Source organism: Quercus lobata, chromosome 6 (assembly GCF_001633185.2).
Source record: "Quercus lobata isolate SW786 chromosome 6, ValleyOak3.0 Primary Assembly, whole genome shotgun sequence".
NCBI lineage: Eukaryota > Viridiplantae > Streptophyta > Magnoliopsida > Fagales > Fagaceae > Quercus > Quercus lobata.
The window spans coordinates 10,947,217-10,964,984 of record NC_044909.1 but is presented as its reverse complement, the minus strand read 5'-3'; the positions used below and the strand labels follow the sequence as shown (position 1 = coordinate 10,964,984).

The window sequence follows — 17,768 nt, the reverse complement described above, 5'->3', positions numbered from 1 at the left end:
CTTGTTTTGAACAATCAACCCACTGATTTCTTGCATCATCAATAACAACTGTGAATATATATATTTTGTGTGATTAAACTTATTGTTTATTTAAATCAAATTTCTCATTTTGTGGAACTTCCTTGATGTTTATGCATTTTAATATTTTCCTGTGATTCAATCTGAACGCGTGAACTTTTAATGCCACTAGGCCCACTACTAGAAGCCTTGGAGATTTTCCTGAAAAGAACTATCATGATTCCATCCCGTGTTGAAAAATTCGACTTCTAGACCCATATTATTAATGCATATGTCATAATTAACTAGCACATGGACTTTGAACGTGGAGTCGTGGACTAATATAAAAATTCAAGCCAAAGCGACCTTTACCTAAGTTTCTACATAGCTACAAAACTAAGGTCTTCCTCCCTCTTAAAACAATCCTCCTCCATTGAGCCAATTGATTCATCTCCTCCTTTTCATAACTTGTTTTCTCTTGATTCATAGTCTTAGCAATCATGAGTGTCACCAAAATTTCTCAGTCATTTGCAACTCAGGTAACTCCAGACAGGATGTTCAAGGCCTTGATCCTTGACTCTCATAACATTTGTCCCAAGCTCATGTTTTCATCAATAAAGAGTATCGAATTCATTCAAGGCAGCGGAGAAGTTGGAAGCATCAAACAGATTAATTTCACTGAAGGTTAGGATACAAAACTCTTATGTTTGTATTACTTAGTTGAAAGTTTTACATAAGAAATTAACATGCTTTTGTTTGTTTCACTGTATATGCAGAAAGTCCTTTCAAATATGTGAAGCACAGGATTGATGCACTTGATAAAGAGAAGTTCATGTGCAAGCACACTTTGATTGAAGGTGATGCTTTAATGGACAAGCTTGAATATATTACTTATGAGGTTAAGTTTGAGGGATATGGCAGAGGAGGATGTATGTGTAAGATGACCAGTGAGTACAAAGTAAAGGAAGGTGTAGAGATCAAAGAACAGGACATCGAGCATGGAAAGGACAGGGCCATAGGGATGTATGAAGTTGTGGAGGCCTACCTCTTGGCACACCCTCATGCCTATGAGTAATGCTAGGGACACTTGAAAAGGTTATTATGTGATGATTTTCATGATTGTGTTTTGTTTGGGAAGTCTTAACACACTGTATTTCTATGTTTCTTTATAAAAATTTCTTCCTGTTCGATGAGATTTTGCAATTTGTTAACGTGTGAATTGAGGTTTACCAGAAACGGGTTAGCCTTGTCTTTGGATTGTAATTTTTTGTGGTTCAGAAAGATTGAAACATCTAAATTCATGACACTAAAACCCAAATAATCAGCAGCATCCTAAACAGTATTTTTCAGTTCATCCCTTGATTTTATTTTATTTTTTTAAGGCAGTGTTAATTAGTTTGAAATCATGTCTTCAACTCACGATTTCAGTTCAAATTAACCTGTGTATACTGACGCATGTGCAAAATGATTTGTGTTACAAGTTTTACCAGTTTGATCAATGCGAAATCCTTGCTTCAAGGTAGTTTTAAAACTAAATCTCACGCTTGGCTCGAGGTGACTTCAACTTCAAGTAAGCTATTTGACTCGTAGTTGAAGATTTTAACATACATGACTTTGGATGAGGCGTAATAAAGTTAAAATGATTAAGTTAATTGTGATTTATTGCAAAATTTAAATCAGGGGAATCAAGTCTAAATTAATATAGTGTACTTTGTTTCGACATAAAAACAAAACGACAGAGGAAGAATGCCATAAACTATAATGCTGAAGTGCTGGAAAAATAACATCATAAGGAAACTTACTTCCATTGATGTAACCAAACAACTACAATCATGGCTAAATTTAATACTTGAAGAAAATATCAAAGATAAGCAAAATATCAAAATTCTCTCTTTAAAATATAGGTGTCCAACACCTTGGACTCCTATATTTTGCTCGTTTACCCTTATATTTCTCTTAAAGTATTAAACTTAGGCATGATTGTAGTTGTTTGGTTATTGGCAGTTATCGCAAGCCATATGTTGCTTATTCTTTGACCCCTTATGAGTTATGACACCTAGCTCCAATGGCAGAGTCAGGATTTTAGTCTAGGGGGCAAGATTTAAAAGTAAGATTGAAAGATAAAAATAACTTAAAAAATATTTATCAATATTAATAACAAAATAAACAAAGAATTGTTAATTAAAATAAATAACAATCAAAGTAATCAATTCTTTATTTCATATCATTAAAATAAATGAAAGAAAATAATCAATTCATTGTTAATAACAATAAAAGTAAGAGACTAACCTAAATACATAAAATTTAAATATCTAATATAGTTCCTTTAAATAAATCAATGAACAAGTGTTAAGAGTATAGTACTATATTTTGTATTCATGTCTCACCACCTTGATTGCTTTCGAAAAAAGAAAGTTTTTTTCTTTCTTTCTACTGTATAAGGACATAAGTGGTTTTGGTAATTATTATTATTATTATTATTATTTTAGGTAAATTATAGGACCCACTAATTTAAGCCTTGAAGTTGAAATGCAGTGAGAAAGTTTAAAAAATAAAAAATGTGATTAGCTACAAAAAGTGCTGTGAGCTGAGTGATGATAAGGGTAAATTTGAGATAAGGCAAAAAAACATGGGACATGAATAACATGATTGACATAATATAGACTTTGCAATATATGGAACAAATTTTTTCCTTCTTTTTTGTATTTGGTTTCATTGTTCTCAAGTCAAGTGTGGAGTTTTTTGTTTTATTTTTTCTACCGGAGTGGGTAGAGTGCTTAACAATTAACATATAAAAGTCATAATTGAAATTTTTGGTGGACCCGGTGGTAGTTGCCCCTGCCTAGCTCGACACCTTTATTATTCCATCCTTAATTTTTTACAGTCAAGTTCTAAGTTCCACCCAATCTCCTTGCAAGTGTCATCCTAGCCAATGCTTGGTTGCCACATATAGTTTGCACAAGTTATAAATATGCCAATTTGGCACCACATGTCTCTCAAAGATTGGCCAATATTTATATATATATAAACAAACATATGAAAGAAAACGAAAAGTACGAAAAAAAATGAAGGAAACGGAAGGAAAAGAATGTTGGAGCATTTTGAAATTAAAAAATAATTTAAATGATAAGTTGGTAAGTTAAATGAGAAGAAGTGGGAATTTCATGTGATTAATAAGTTTTAACTTTTAAGTGAGGAATTAGTGTTTTAATAAAAAATTGAATCTCACACATTGCTAAGGAAAGAGAGTCCTTACTAATTTATATGTTTAAAGTTATCGGTCTTTAAGTGTCTAATGTAAGATTAATCTGTTTAATCCACTCTTTCTATAAAATTATTATAAAAAAATATCTGTTTAATCCACGTACATGAAGAAGGTGATATCCATGGCTACTCTCTTTGTAGGAAAGACCCAAAACTAACGCATTTGCTCTTTGCAAATGATAGTCTTATCTTTTGCAAGGCTACAATGGAGGAGTGTGACAAGGTGATGGACACACTAAACAAGTATGAGGAAGCCTCAGGACAAAAAGTAAACAGAAGTAAAACCTCTGTGTTCTTTAGCAAATCTATACCAGAAGAAGTCAAGCATAGAATAAAGGTGACTTTAGGAGTTCCAGAAATCATGCAATATGAGAAGTACCTTGGGCTGCCCTCTTTAGTTGGTAAAGGAAAAAAAGCGAGTTTTAATTACATTAAGGAGAATGTATGGAGGAAACTTCAAGGGTGAGAAGCAAAGTTACTCTCCCAAGCTGGAAGGGAAGTGCTCTTAAAAGCGATGATTCAAGCCATCCCTACTTACACTATGGGATGTTTTAAATTGACAGTAAGTTTGTGCAATGAGATTGAGTCCCTTATAAAGAAGTTTTGGTGGGGACAAAGAGGTGACCGTAGGAAATACATTGGGTTAAATGGGAGGAAATGACAAAATCTAAAACCATTGATGGTATGGGCTTCTGAGATCTTGCCATGTTCAATGACTCTTTTAGCCAAGCAAGCATGGTGGCTCTTGCATAATAAGACCTCACTCTTCTATAAGGTATTTAAAGCTCATTTCTTCCCAAATTCTTCACTTATAGAGGTTGCTGATTCAAGGCTGGGATCTTATGCTTGGAAAAGTATTCTTAGAGGGAGAGACAGCATTCAAAGGGGGGCAATATGGAGGGTTGGAAGTGGGGAAAAAATTAATATATGGCAGCAACACTGGCTACCAAGGAAACACCCTCCAAGGCAACCAAGTTGTCCAATAGAGAGCTTTGAAAATCGTATAGTGGATTCGCTTATTGATCCAATCACAAGAAAATGGAATGAAGAGTTGATTGATGGTATATTTGTGGAAGAGGACGCTGAATTGATTAAGAGAATTCCTCTCAGCCAAATAGCAAAAGAGGATTCCTTGTATTGGCCTTACTCCACATCAAGTCACTACACATGCAAGTCCAGTTACAATTTTCTTAAACAGGAGTCGAAGATGCAAGACAGCCCACAAGCCTCCCCAATCCATGATAAACAAGTCTGGAAGGAGATCTAGCAATTAAAAGTTCCACCAAAAATTAAAAACTTCCTTTGGCAAGCTTGTCGTAATGCTCTCCCAACTAAACAAGCGCTGATGAAGAGAAAAATTGCAGCTAACTCAATCTATGAGAGGTGCAAATCTACTGTGGAGGAAGCCAAGCATGCACTATGGTCATGTCTAGAGTTGGAAGTGGTTTGGGCAAACCGTGAAGTATGGTGTTTCAGGTCTGAGGTGGGGTTTTCTGATGTGAAAGAGCTAGTGTTAATAGAGGATGTTAAGATGTTTGCAAATAATTATGTAAGATTGTTGTATTCTCACATTAAGAGAAACGGCAATAGGGTAGCTCATAGTTTGGCAAAAACTGCATTACGCATACCAGATTTCCAAGTATGGATAGAAGATGTCTCATCGCATATTGTTTCAATTTTACAATTGGATGTAGTTGATTTACATTAATAAAATCAATCAGTTTCCTTCTCAAAAAAAAAAAAAAAAAAAAAAAAAAATCATCTAATCATTGAATTTTGGCACATAGCTTAACTATTGAAATAATATTTTCACTTCAAGAATACAAAAAAGACTATGTGACAAGTGTAAATTTTCCGCAAAATAAACAAGACTAAGCACATTTATTGTATAGCTTAAAATTCTTTAGTAATAAAAATTAAACTCTTTTTCTTAATCATTAGAAAATTAAAGGCAAAATGAGAAATAAGAAACTAAGGTCCTTCACTATTTTTCTTTCTATTCTAAAATAATTTCTTACTCTTATGTGTGTATGCACTCATGCATTTTTTTTTTTTTATATCAATATATTTTATTTTATTTCTTTTTCCTCAAAATTTTTGTTGAGATGGTAGTAGATTCAAAGAATGCATATTTTTAATAATTTGTCATCATTTCTCTCTCTTTTTTTTTCTTTTTCTTTTTTTTTGTGTTGAGAAAGTTATCATTTCTTTCTTTTCTTTTCTTTTTTCTTTTTTTTTTCTTTTTTTAAGGGGAAACATCGAAATTTTTATTAAAAAGCGCCTCTTAAATCGGCTTGAACTACAGAATAAAGATGTGGTGGAACATCCTCTATCCACACTAGGAAATCTGGTATGCCAATGGCATGTCTAGTCATCATTTCTTTCTTAATTGTGCCAAATGGTTGGTAAAAAACATTAAAAGATCAATAACTTACCAAATTTTTAAGTAAAATTTAAAGGATGTAAATTGTCTTTTAACCTTAAAAATAAAATTTAAAAAATTGGCTACAGTATAACTTTGCTTGATAGCTGAACTTAAAACTCGGGCCATATGCGCGAGTTCGAAAGGCCATTCAACCTAGTATGCGCCGCCCATATGTTTGAACATTGAAACATAAGCAGTCCAAGAGCCACAAAGATTGAAAAGCCTTTTTAAGTTTGAAAGTCTTAACTTTCTTTGGCTGCATATCTAACTTCCCATTTTTCTCAATGAGACTTGTTACCAAACACCACGCCATCTAATAATCTATATATAGCTCTATCCTCTATGTGACTTTCATTACCATATATCATCTTATTTATCCCCTCTTCTCACTAAAATCTATAAGCCATGGGGATCACCAGCTTTACACAAGAGTTCACATGTCCAATTGCCCCATCAAGAATGTACAAGGCATTGATCCTAGAGTCTAACCAATTGATTCCAAAGCTCTTACCTAAATTCATAAAAAGTGTTGAGGTTATTCAAGGAGATGGAGGAGCTGGAAGCATTGAACAAGTCAACTTCACTGAAGGTTAGTAATCTAACTGGAAAATTATTAGGTATATCATGAATACAGTTAACATGGTACTTCAAACCAATAGAAAAACGAACTAATTAATATCCAAAAAATTGACTTTATTACTTTAATTTGAGTTTTTGTTATTTAAGAGCACTATCTATTACACATGTGATTTTAAACTGAAATCACAATTTCAGTTTAAAATCACTTGTGTGTAAGTTGTGTGTGTTAGTGTGTATGCAATGACTATTTCCCATTATTTTATTAGGTGACTTGTTTTTATTGGTATTGAGTACCACATCAGCTATATTCAGAGAGTACCTAAGAGCATCCACATTGGGCTTGCCATATGCCAAATGTAAGGAACATTTGGCATGCAAGCCCAAAAAACGCCAGCAACGGGAAGGTCATATGCCAAAAGGCTAAATTTTTTTTGACATATACCTACAGTACCATCTTAAATGTAAGATGGTACTGTAGCTGAATTGTATAAAAAATAATAATTTTTTAATACTTTTAACCCGGGAATTTCTCTCTCCTCTCTCCTTATTTCTTTTCTTTTCTCTCTCTTCCTTCTCTCTTTCTCATTTGCTCTCTGCTTTCTTCAGACCCAAGCTCTCTCCGATAAGTTACATATGGTTTGATAGGGTCGTGTTTGAGTTTTGAATTGAATAATGGAGAAAGATCGGAGAGAGCTTGAGCGAATTTATTGGAGGAAAGGGCGAACCGGGCCCACTCCGGGAGCCATTCGATTGGGAAGACGTATTTGACGAGGGAGGCGATCGACGGCGGAGATTGAGTGGAAGAGGATGCTGCAAGGGGAGAGGAGGGAGAAGACTGCGTTGGCGGAATCTGGATCGTTGGATGAGAGGACGGAGTCGATCCAGCCGTTGGATGGGTTGGGTTTGGAAGAGGAGGATGACATGGTGGCAGAGGAGTCGGTGAGGCCCATTTAACTTTTCACTCCATCTCATGCTCAGCCTCTCTCACGCAGCAACAAGGGTGCCACAAGGTTGAGATCAGTGTGTGGTTTTGATGTTTGGGCTTGATTTGTGATTTGATCGGCGTGGGTTTGATTTGTGATTTGTTGTTGTGGGTTTTTTTTGTGGTGTTCTGTGGGTTTGTTTTATGGTGGCTGTGGGTTTGTTGGTGGTGGCTCTGCTGTGTTGGTGGTGGCTCTGCTGTGTTGGCGTTGGATTGTGTTTTCTTTTTTGGTTCAGCTACTGGGGTTTGTGGTTGTGGCTGGTGGGCTGACAGTGGGGTGGGTGTTTGTGGCTCCGTCGGAGTGGGTTTTGGGTCAGTGGGTGGTGGCGTGGGTTTGCTGATTGGGTTTTTTTTTTTTTTTTTTTTTTTTTTTGGTGTTGACGGTAGATTATGGGGTGGTGGTGGTGTCAGGTGTGTGTAGTGCGGCAGCAGTGGTGATTGTGGTTGATGAACAAAAATAAAGTGAGAGAAAGAATAAATAATGTATGGAATTGTAAATGATGGTAATTGTGAGATATATTATTTTATTGTGTAGAAATATTATTTTAATGTGTAAAAATATTATTTTAATGAGTAGAATAGGAAAATAAAAGTTGGGATGTTGGGTGTATTGTAAAATGGTATGGTATAATTGATAAAGTAGCTTTTTGGAATGGTAAAATGGGATGAGATATAAAATCCGGATGTGGATGCTCTAATCAAACTAGCTATCAAAACTTATTTCAATTGTGGCAGTGTTTTTCATACAATGACTTTAATGTTTGTTTTGTTTGTTTATCATGTAGCTAGCCACTTTAAATATGTGAAACATCGACTTGATGAGCTTGATAAGGACAATTTTGTGTGCAAGTACACTATGATTGAGGGGGATGCTTTGGGTGACAAGCTTGAATCTATTGCTTACGAGGTCAAGTTTGAGGCAGCTAGTGATGGGGGTTGCATCTGCAAGATGATAAGCAAATACAACACTATTGGTGATTTTGAAATCAAAGAAGAAGAAATTAAGGCAGGCAAGGACAGTGCTATTGGGATCTACAAAGTTGTGGAAGCCTACCTCTTGGAGAACCCTCAAGTCTATGCTTAGATGGGGACCTAAATATAAATTTACACCCAATTCTCAAATATTAATTTTAATTCCATACATGATATTTGGTTCCTTGCTTGTTTTTTATTATATGCCCCATTAAGAGTGAAAAGGGTGTGTATACACATTGAGAGTCAGGTAGAGCTCTTGGTCCTTTTAAGTTTTTGAGTGTGTAGTTTGTAACTCCTTACGATTTTTTTTTTTTTTTTTTTTTGAGTCTCCTTAAGATGTTATTGATACTTTACAGAGTGGCACTTGATTGATTGAGATAGAAAGTTATTGTATTGTGAGAGATTAAAAATTCACCATGCCATCACCATTTCTTCACACTAGCAATAAAACAGTAGCATCAAATCTTCTTGCCAAAGGAACCTATTTCAGACAATAAAATGTTTATGCTGTTCAGTACAAAATACAATACATAGTCATTGGAGCCTATTTAAGCACATTTTGTTTATTGGTAAAATTTTATGCATAAGCATCCGGATTTGCCAGAAGGTACCCCTCGGTGGCCTTCATAATTGCCAAATTCCCATCTTTTATGCGTGTAATTTCTTCTTCGGACAGTAAGCTGTCTTCCAATGATTCGTACTCAATTTTCATCTTGGCCAAGCAGCCTCCTTCTCTACTAGAATTGAGGGTAATCTCAGCCACAAAAGACTTCAATTTAAGACCAACAAGACCACCTTCAATGACAGAGTACTTAAATATATGGTTCTTATGGTCTATTACTTCAATTCGATCCTTAACATCACCAAATTGCTCATTAGCTGCACATGATCATGTCAAGAAAAGAAAAATAACACAGTTAGCATAATCAAAATACTTAGTTTACATGATTGGCATAATAAGGCTTTCATTATGTAGCATACTAACCTTTTATAAATTTATATTGTTGAATGGTGCCAACTCCACCATCTCCTCCAAGAAATTCAATGCTTGTTAAAACCTGGGGAAGCAGCTTAGGCATGAGGTTCTTGAAATCACAAATGCCTGCCCTCCATAGCCTTTCAACAGAAATGGGAGACGAGTACTCATCAACAATGGTCTCAGACATCTTACGTATCAGATTTATTTATATAGAATTCCAAGGGACAAACTTGTGTTCGTGCACCCCACTATTCCATTTCCTCATGTTGTGGAGGTCTTATAAGACTGGTTGTTTATGCTTTTTTTCTCAAACAATGTTCAGTGATAATGAAGTTTAGACTTTAAAAGTATTTCAGGTTAATATAGACATTATCTAAAACAATTTCATCCCAGTGGACATTGAAAATTTTTTTGTATTTCTCATGCTAAACAACAGTGGAAGAATGAAAGTGAAAGAAACAGAAGGAAGAAAGCTAGAGAATTCTGAGTAAAACTTGTATATCATTTATAATAAATCCAATACACACTGTTTTTATATTTATACAACTCTTAATCACTCACTAACAATATTCCACAACTAACTTGACTAATCACGGAGTTCAAGCGTGATTTATGGATCTATAACTGACAGCTTATACTAACCAATACTCAGTAACTACCACTGACAAAATTTCGTATCTAATTGGAGGGAAAAGCTATCGAATCTTCTAGAGTTCTCAAAGTAACTCCCCTATAGAGTTCCTAAAGGCATCTCTATTTATTATAAAACTAGTCGTTAGACCTGCGCAATGCGGTAAAAAAATTTGGCATTTTTTTTTTTGGGTTAAGTTAAAAATGAAAATAGTACAAGAAACTTGTAAGTGTTAGTACGAAACCCTTTTTTTTTTCTTTTTTGATAGAAAGAGTAGAATTTCATTGAATAGAACGAAAAGAAATTACATCATTTGAGAGAGCATGTTCTAAGAAATAAGGACTCTCCTCAATCCAAGTAACATAATACTTAACACCTAGAGCATATTTTGCTAACAAATGGGCTGGTTCATTACCATTCCTATGAATATGAGAGACCTCAAATCCACGAAACTCATGTGACGGATAAGTAATTCCATGAATAACAAATGATGGAGGAGGGAACTTCCTGCGATAGCATTAACATCCACTCTTCAAGCACAAACTCTCGGATTCCAATATTCTTAGCAAAAAGAATTCCTTCCTCAAAAGCTTTAGCTTCAATCTCCAATGAACCCAGCAGTTAATATTTTTGCAAAGAACAACTATAACCAACCCCTAATCATCACAAATAATAACCCCAACCTGATGTGATGAAAAGATAGCACCATCAATATTTACCCTTCTTAAAGTGATGGGATTATTTTCTAAGAAAGTATAGTTGATATGATATATTAGATTTTCTAAATTAAGTTATTTATTTTTTATTTGAAAGTATTTTAAATTTAGTATTTTTTTTTTTAGGAAACATAGTACATTTTACATTCACTTATTATATAAAGTGAGATATTTTGTAAATAATGTAATGTGCGGTTGGAATTTTTTTTCTAGTGCTCCTTACAAACGGTTCATTCTCTATACGTCTTAAATAACCTAAAGATGATGCATATATAAGTAAATATGTCTCTCATATTAGGAAAATAAAATAAAATACTTTAATAACATATGAAAATTGTAATTTTCAATACTTTAAAAACCTACTAACATTATGCTGAGAATGTGACATAATTGTCAAGAAAGTGGCTCCTCTTTCTCTACACAAACCTCTCATCTCAAAGCATCACCGAACGGGACCGAAATGGACTAGAGTAGATCGGAATGAATTTAAGTGGACTGGAATGGACAGAACTGGACAAAATGGACCAAAAATGACCAAAGTGGACCATATGCACTGAAGTGAACTGAACTAGACCGAAGTGCTATATTAATGTAGCTCAACAGAAGCAAAGTAATAATAAATACTATACTTCTACTTTTAGGTATTATGCTCCTTACAAACAATTCATTCTATATACATCTTAAAGAGGAAGCGTATATAAATTAATTCATCACTTATATTTGAAAAAAAAAATACAAGACTTTAATAACATATGAAAAAGGCAATTTTATCAAAAACCTACCAACATTATGCTTATATTGTGACATAATTGTCAATAAAGTGGCTCTTCTTTCTACACAAACATCTCCTCTCAAAGCATCACTATGGTAGACTAAATAAACTGAACTAGACCAAATAGACCAAAATGCTACACTAATGTAGCTCAACAGGATTATATCAACAACAAACACTACACTTCAATTTTTACATATTATGCTCCTTACAAACGGTCCATTCTCTATACATCTTAATTAGCCTAAAGAGAAAGCAAATATATATAAATTCATCACTTATATTAGAAAAAAAAATACAAGACTTTAACAACATATAAAAAATGTAATTTTATCAAGAATCTACTAACGTTGTGTTGAGAAAGTGACATAATTTTCAAGGAAGCAGCTCCTCTTTCTACATCAACCTCTCCTCTCAAAGCATCACCGAAGTGGACCGAATTGACTGAACTAGACCAAAATAGACAAAATAAACCAAACTTGACCGAAATAGACTAAATAGACCAAAATGTTATGTTGATGGGCTCAACAAAAGCGTAATAATAATAAATGCTATACTTTCGCTTTTAAATATTATATAGATGTGTGAGTTGGATTTTAATACGTTATCAAATTTTAAATAAATATTGAATTAATTTAAATTATTGACAATGTAGCAAAATCCATTCAACTCATTTCAAAATGAATAGATAGAATTTTAGTAAATATGGATAAAGTTCCCTAGCTAAGAACTGCAAAAGATTTAATTCTCTTGCAACCCACATAATCTTGTGGCTAAGCTCCTGACTGAGGTCATGTTGAGCAATCACATCCTTGAAGGTGATGAAGATGTTGACACAGTCAAGAACTTTTTGCCCTCAACATAATGAATCCTATTCAAAATTTGATTATTATGTCTTAGTCATGAACAAAGGCTAACCATGCTAACAAGATACTTATTACTTGTTCCTTGACATAGAATAGTCTAGTTGCTAAAGAATTTGGCCAAGTTAAGGATCACACAGAAGCGATGGACCATGGGCACCATATATTCGATTTCTCTGTCAGTGAATAGGTCTTGAATGTGTCATACCATAACTTAGAAGGCAGACCATCATTAATAAGTTGTACATCAGCATTTATCTTGGTTAAAACTCATGGAATAGCTAGGTACAAGTCAAATGTTATATTGGGATATACTCAGAGAGTGCTTGCTTTCATTTTCAGTGTTTTTCTTGAGATGCCTTTTGTCCATAACAAAACAAGGATGACAATTGCATAGCCAGCCTGTATATATTCCCCATAATCAACATACATCCAACAAAATTGAAAGCCAGTCAGTTTTCTTTACTCTTTACAAATGGACCATATTTATAAAGCACACTTGCTCCAACCCATCTAAATTTTCGCTTCAATCATAGAGCTCTCTATCCTACACATGAAGACCAGAAACCCACCTCAACATAGGATATGAGGTGATTTTGTTTTCCCACTTGGCTATAATATTCTTTTGACTCTGAGATAAAAAGAGAGTTTATCACTTTGGCTAATAACCAATGAGAAGGCAGGCAAACGTAGTTGTCATAAATAGCAAATATTCCTTTCCCAATACCACAAGAAATTATCACGGAAAAGTATGATGTCATAAGATTGGTGACAACAGTATTTGCAAAGTTTTCATTTGTGTAGCCAAAACCTAGATTTAGAAGGAAAGAAAACTAGATTCTAGTACCGTATGCTATAGTTCTAGTTTTTCAAATATAACATTCTTTAACAAAATTCAAGTTCAAAACTAGACTAGATATAAGAACTCTATGTATACATCATTTTTACAAGCATATAGGGTTCATGCGAGCGAGTAAATGTCACATACATGAGGGTAACGTTGCAAACGATAATTTTTATTTCGAAGGGAAGGCAAACTTCTTCTAATGCACTTAGACCAGTGTCTTTTATCGAGCCTAAAATGTTGCAAAATTGGATAAGGATCATCTCCATTTTTCATTTGAAATGAAAAGAGTAAATTTCATAGTATAAAATAAATTTAAAAATCCAAAGACATATGTTGTGCTATGTCATTCAGAATTTTAATTGATGTGATACTGATAGCACATTCACTATTAGATGAAAAAACGAAATATCCTATTTCGTACGTTAGGCCAGCACCAGCAGCATAAGTGCTGCTTTGTATTCTGTTTGTAGTGGGTATGTGGGATCTGTGTGTACATTTGTTTGGTCTGGCCTTTTTAGGGCTAGACGTTTGCAGCATCAATGCTATTCTTTTTTTCTTTTTTCTTTTTTTTTTTGTAGTGAAATCTGATTGTACATTTGTTTCTTTTATTCTTGTAGAAATGACATAAATTCAGTCATCCACAAAAAAACCTCATTCTCTTTCAAATTAAAGTTTACCTACCCCTAACATTAAAGCCTAAAAGCCAAAAAGAATGAGACTATAACAGGCAAAAAACGTCATCAATATTTTTCATAATTATATTTTAACAAAATTTCCCATCGCATAGAACCAAAATCAGAGCCTAACCTTCTGTGCCACAACAGAACTTTTCACCTAACCATGGTGGCATCATTGTTTAACTAATATCAGTAATATGTATTGCCCCCAGTTTCAAAAAAAAAAAAAAAAAAAGAAGAAGAAGAAGAAGAGAAGAAAATCTATAAAGTAGGACCACTAATAGAATTAATTGAGGTACCTCTCAAAAAGCCAAGCTCAAACCAGTTTGGATTGAATCTTTGAACTGCAAGCGATATCAAAAACAATACCCAACTTTTGAGGTGCTCAAAAGCCAAACTTCGACGCTTCACACCAAAACTGAATACAATTTAAACATGTACTCTTGTTGGCAAATTAGCTTTTTGGTCAATCAGGTGCTTAGAATTTAGAAAAGCTAGCCACTAATCTAAATGAAAGTATAACAATTGACTTGGTACTGCAATTTCTAGCAGACATCTGGTAGGCACCACGTGGTCAGGCCTCACTGTCTATCACTTGCATCAAGCTCATGCACTATGTTCACAATGTCAAAAAAAACTGGGCTAGCATCAAAACTCATGAGCATCAAGTAATTGTATGAAGGAATCTCCTACTCATGATGTGATTAGAGAAAGTATTCTATAGACCCGTTGCATTATTCTTCTCCCCTCTTATATAAGGGTAGGTTCTATATACAGGATTTACAAGTAAGATTTATCTTAGGAGGGTGTGATACGCTCTAGTGCACTTAATAATTGTTTACAATAATCACTAAAATGGGTTTGACTTGTTTAGGCATAACTTCTCTAATATGCAATAAAATTAGGTACAACAACACGATGCCATACTAGGATCCTCTCCATTTAAAATGGATTGATTTTATAGTTGAGAGAAAATATTACAAATCTAAAGATGTATCCAGTATCATATCATTTATATTTTATCGTTTTAAATGACGTAACACTTTGTAAACTATCATTTTCACGATAAAATACTCTCAAAATGGTGGGATTGATTCTCCAAAAAATAAATAGAGAGGATCTTGTTCCCACTGTGCCAAAGTGCCATTAAATATAAATTCAAAAGTAGATCTAAAAGTCTCTATAAAGATACAATAAATACAAAAAGGCCCTAACAAATTACCCAACAAAATACTATTCTACTCAATGATTTCAAACTCAAAACCAAATCCATGGTGCCACTTGAGGTTACACAAAAACAAAGACAGGAGTCCATATATTAGCACAAGAATATATTCAGGCGTTAAACTCATACAATCAAGCCAATCTTTTTGTTAACACTATTACATATAATCAAAGATAAATAACAATTAATGTTGACTGAACAGCTTTTGTATATCAACCTCAAATAAAAACAATTCACAATTTATCAGTAAAGCTAACAAAGATTGAGGCCCCGTTTGGTACGTAAGTTTAAACACATGTTTTCAGTTTTTAAATAACATTACATATATTTTCACATACTTTTTCACCCATATATATATTTTTAAAAAAACTGAAAACTGTTGTTTAAATACATGTATCAAACGGGCCATGATTCATCCAAAAAAAAACTAAAGATTGTCGAGTCATTTACTTCATAACGACTCTAAGGGAATTTGTTCTCCAATCTCCATCAACCTTTATGACAAAAATGAAAGAAGGTTTGTGCCTTCCAACCTATTAAAAGTAACATTAGAAATATAGAAGTACATTTTTTTTGCCATTTTTTTTACAATGGTTTCTTGTGAATAAAGGATTCCTTGATAGTGGATATCCTCGAAAGCTTAAAAAGCTGCCATGATTTTGTTGACCAATGAACCATATACACAAAGATTTATCATCTGCTCTCGCTTTAAATTTCTCTTTTTTTAAAATTTTTTACAAGGTCGGTTTTGGATATCCCAGCCTCACTCACAGACGTCCCACAATTATAGATGTGCCATCCATCATAAAGCAAATTCCCTTTGGTTCATTTCAAGGTCCATATAAAACACCGACCCCTTTCTTAAACCCACTCTCTTCGGCCCCTTTAAGATTTGACAATGACTTATTGAGGCTAACCATGCAATACCCGTCTCTTTTTGCTTAACTCTATCTCTCTCCAAGAAAGAGATTCCTTGCATGTCCCACACCTTTATTAACCTTTCAAGTATTCCTGCCCTCTGTACAAATAAATGGCAACCTATTGATTCTTCATTCACTCAGGACAATCTCCATCCCATACAATACAAAGCTTACTCCTCTGGATTTCTCTCTTCCCTTTCCACTGCCTCATGGTTCCAGAGTTAGAGGTATAATATTAATACCTCCAAACCAACATCACCTATATCATTTTATATAAAGGGTTATCTTCATTTTTCATACATCACAAGGCACTTTTTCTAACCAATCAAGTTTTTTTGTCAAATGCAGAAACCTCGGGTCACAGAGATACAGGTCCGTATGGACTGTAACGGGTGTGTACAGAAGATTAAGAAAGCACTAAATGGCATTAATGGTAAGCAATTGATTTTGACGAGTGCTTAATTTTTTTGTTTTTTCTTCCAATGAAACTATATGGTAACATGTTGAGTTAATTTTTATGCTCCACAGGTATATATGATCTCAATATTGACTTCCCTCAACAAAAACTGACAATAATAGGGTGGGCAGATCCAGAAAAGATTGTCAAAGCAATTAAGAAGACAAGGAAAATTGCCACCATATGTTCTCACACCGAACCGACAGAGCCACCTGCTCCACCAACAGAACAAACACCTGAAGGTGCTGGACCGCCCACTGATGCAGCAAAGCCTCCACCACCAGATGCTCCAACATGCGGACCATCAGAACCACCAAAAGAGCCACCACCGCCACCTGAAAATCCACAGCCAGACACTCCACCACCACCACCACCACCCCCCATGGCTCCAGAAAGTAGCACAGGCCAGCCATCACAGAACCCTTCAGTACTAAAAGATGTAGGACAGGTTCATGTCATACACCACCATCAACCTGACTATGGCTATGGCTACCGATATGGTTATGATCACAGTTATGGTGGCCATTGGCAAAAGTACCATAATGGACAAGGATCACCACATGAACCACCACCACCACCACCCGTCCAAGGATTGCCACAAGAACCCCCACCACCACCCGTCTATGTCACACACAGCTACAACACATACAAGCCATCACCTTATGTCACTGAATATGAGTATGTCCGGTCACCACCACAACAATTACATTACAGTAGGATGGACTACAGTGAGGACTATCACAACAGCAATAATGGCAATGGAAATATCACATCAATGTTTAGTGATGAAAATCCAAATGCTTGTAGGATAATGTAGAAGACATAAAGGCCTGTATGAAAGGGAGGCTCTTTCTTTTGCCTCCAAGAGAGACTTTGGCAAGAAAGTTAATGGGAATTATTAGTAAAATAATTAAATTTGGTGGAACAGTAATATTTTCTAATAAGCATGTGAGAATATTAGGAAAGAATGAGATTCTAAGCTTGTAAGTGCAGGAAGCATCATTCCTGGATTCCCCTTATGAGAAGGTTAGTACATACTGCCTCGTAATCGCAAATTTTCAACGAATCTGGTAAAGCTATCATCTTTTAGAAGTATAATTCTCAGCCTTCCATTTTTGAAAAATCACTATTATTTTCTGTAGTTTATATTATCTCTGCAAAATTTGCACATGAAAAATTATGGATCAAGAGTAATATGATTTCTAATGACCTTACCAAAAAAAAAAACCCAAGCTGAGTTTCTCTTCAAGCAATCAACTATATATATAAAATCAACTCTGCCAATGAATATAAAGAAGTCTCACTTTAAACTTCTGAACCATTCTTTCCAATCTCAACTTAACAAAGAAGTGAATGCAACTGCTATGACATTTATAATCACAACAAAGTCCAAACCTACAAGATACATGATGTGGGAGCGGGGGAAAACCATCACACGGGCCTAAAATGCAGAAATTCC

At 34.6% G+C, this 17,768-nt stretch overlaps 4 protein-coding genes across 4 annotated transcripts; 3 read left to right on the top strand and 1 right to left on the bottom strand.

Annotated features, from left to right (window-relative positions):
* Positions 1–313: 313 nt before the first annotated feature.
* On the top strand, positions 314–1,260 carry LOC115995242 (major allergen Pru ar 1-like). The gene is made up of 2 exons (XM_031119732.1): positions 314–681; positions 774–1,260. Exons 1-2 carry the CDS (start codon positions 498–500, stop codon positions 1,070–1,072), a joined length of 483 nt encoding a protein of 160 aa, XP_030975592.1. The 5' UTR covers positions 314–497; the 3' UTR covers positions 1,073–1,260.
* Positions 1,261–6,047: 4,787 nt separating this feature from the next.
* On the top strand, positions 6,048–8,525 carry LOC115951014 (major allergen Pru ar 1-like). The gene is made up of 2 exons (XM_031068321.1): positions 6,048–6,275; positions 8,033–8,525. Exons 1-2 carry the CDS (start codon positions 6,092–6,094, stop codon positions 8,329–8,331), a joined length of 483 nt encoding a protein of 160 aa, XP_030924181.1. The 5' UTR covers positions 6,048–6,091; the 3' UTR covers positions 8,332–8,525.
* Positions 8,526–8,708: 183 nt separating this feature from the next.
* On the bottom strand, positions 8,709–9,564 carry LOC115993991 (major strawberry allergen Fra a 1-2-like). Its single transcript, XM_031117994.1, has 2 exons — positions 9,208–9,564; positions 8,709–9,101 (listed from the first exon to the last, which is right to left on the bottom strand). The coding sequence occupies exons 1-2, from the start codon at positions 9,386–9,388 to the stop codon at positions 8,800–8,802; spliced, it is 483 nt and encodes a 160-aa protein (XP_030973854.1). The 5' UTR covers positions 9,389–9,564; the 3' UTR covers positions 8,709–8,799.
* Positions 9,565–15,954: 6,390 nt separating this feature from the next.
* On the top strand, positions 15,955–17,380 carry LOC115949641 (protein PYRICULARIA ORYZAE RESISTANCE 21-like). The gene is made up of 3 exons (XM_031066924.1): positions 15,955–16,079; positions 16,201–16,285; positions 16,381–17,380. Exons 1-3 carry the CDS (start codon positions 16,062–16,064, stop codon positions 17,124–17,126), a joined length of 849 nt encoding a protein of 282 aa, XP_030922784.1. The 5' UTR covers positions 15,955–16,061; the 3' UTR covers positions 17,127–17,380.
* The last annotated feature ends 388 nt before the right edge of the window (positions 17,381–17,768 follow it).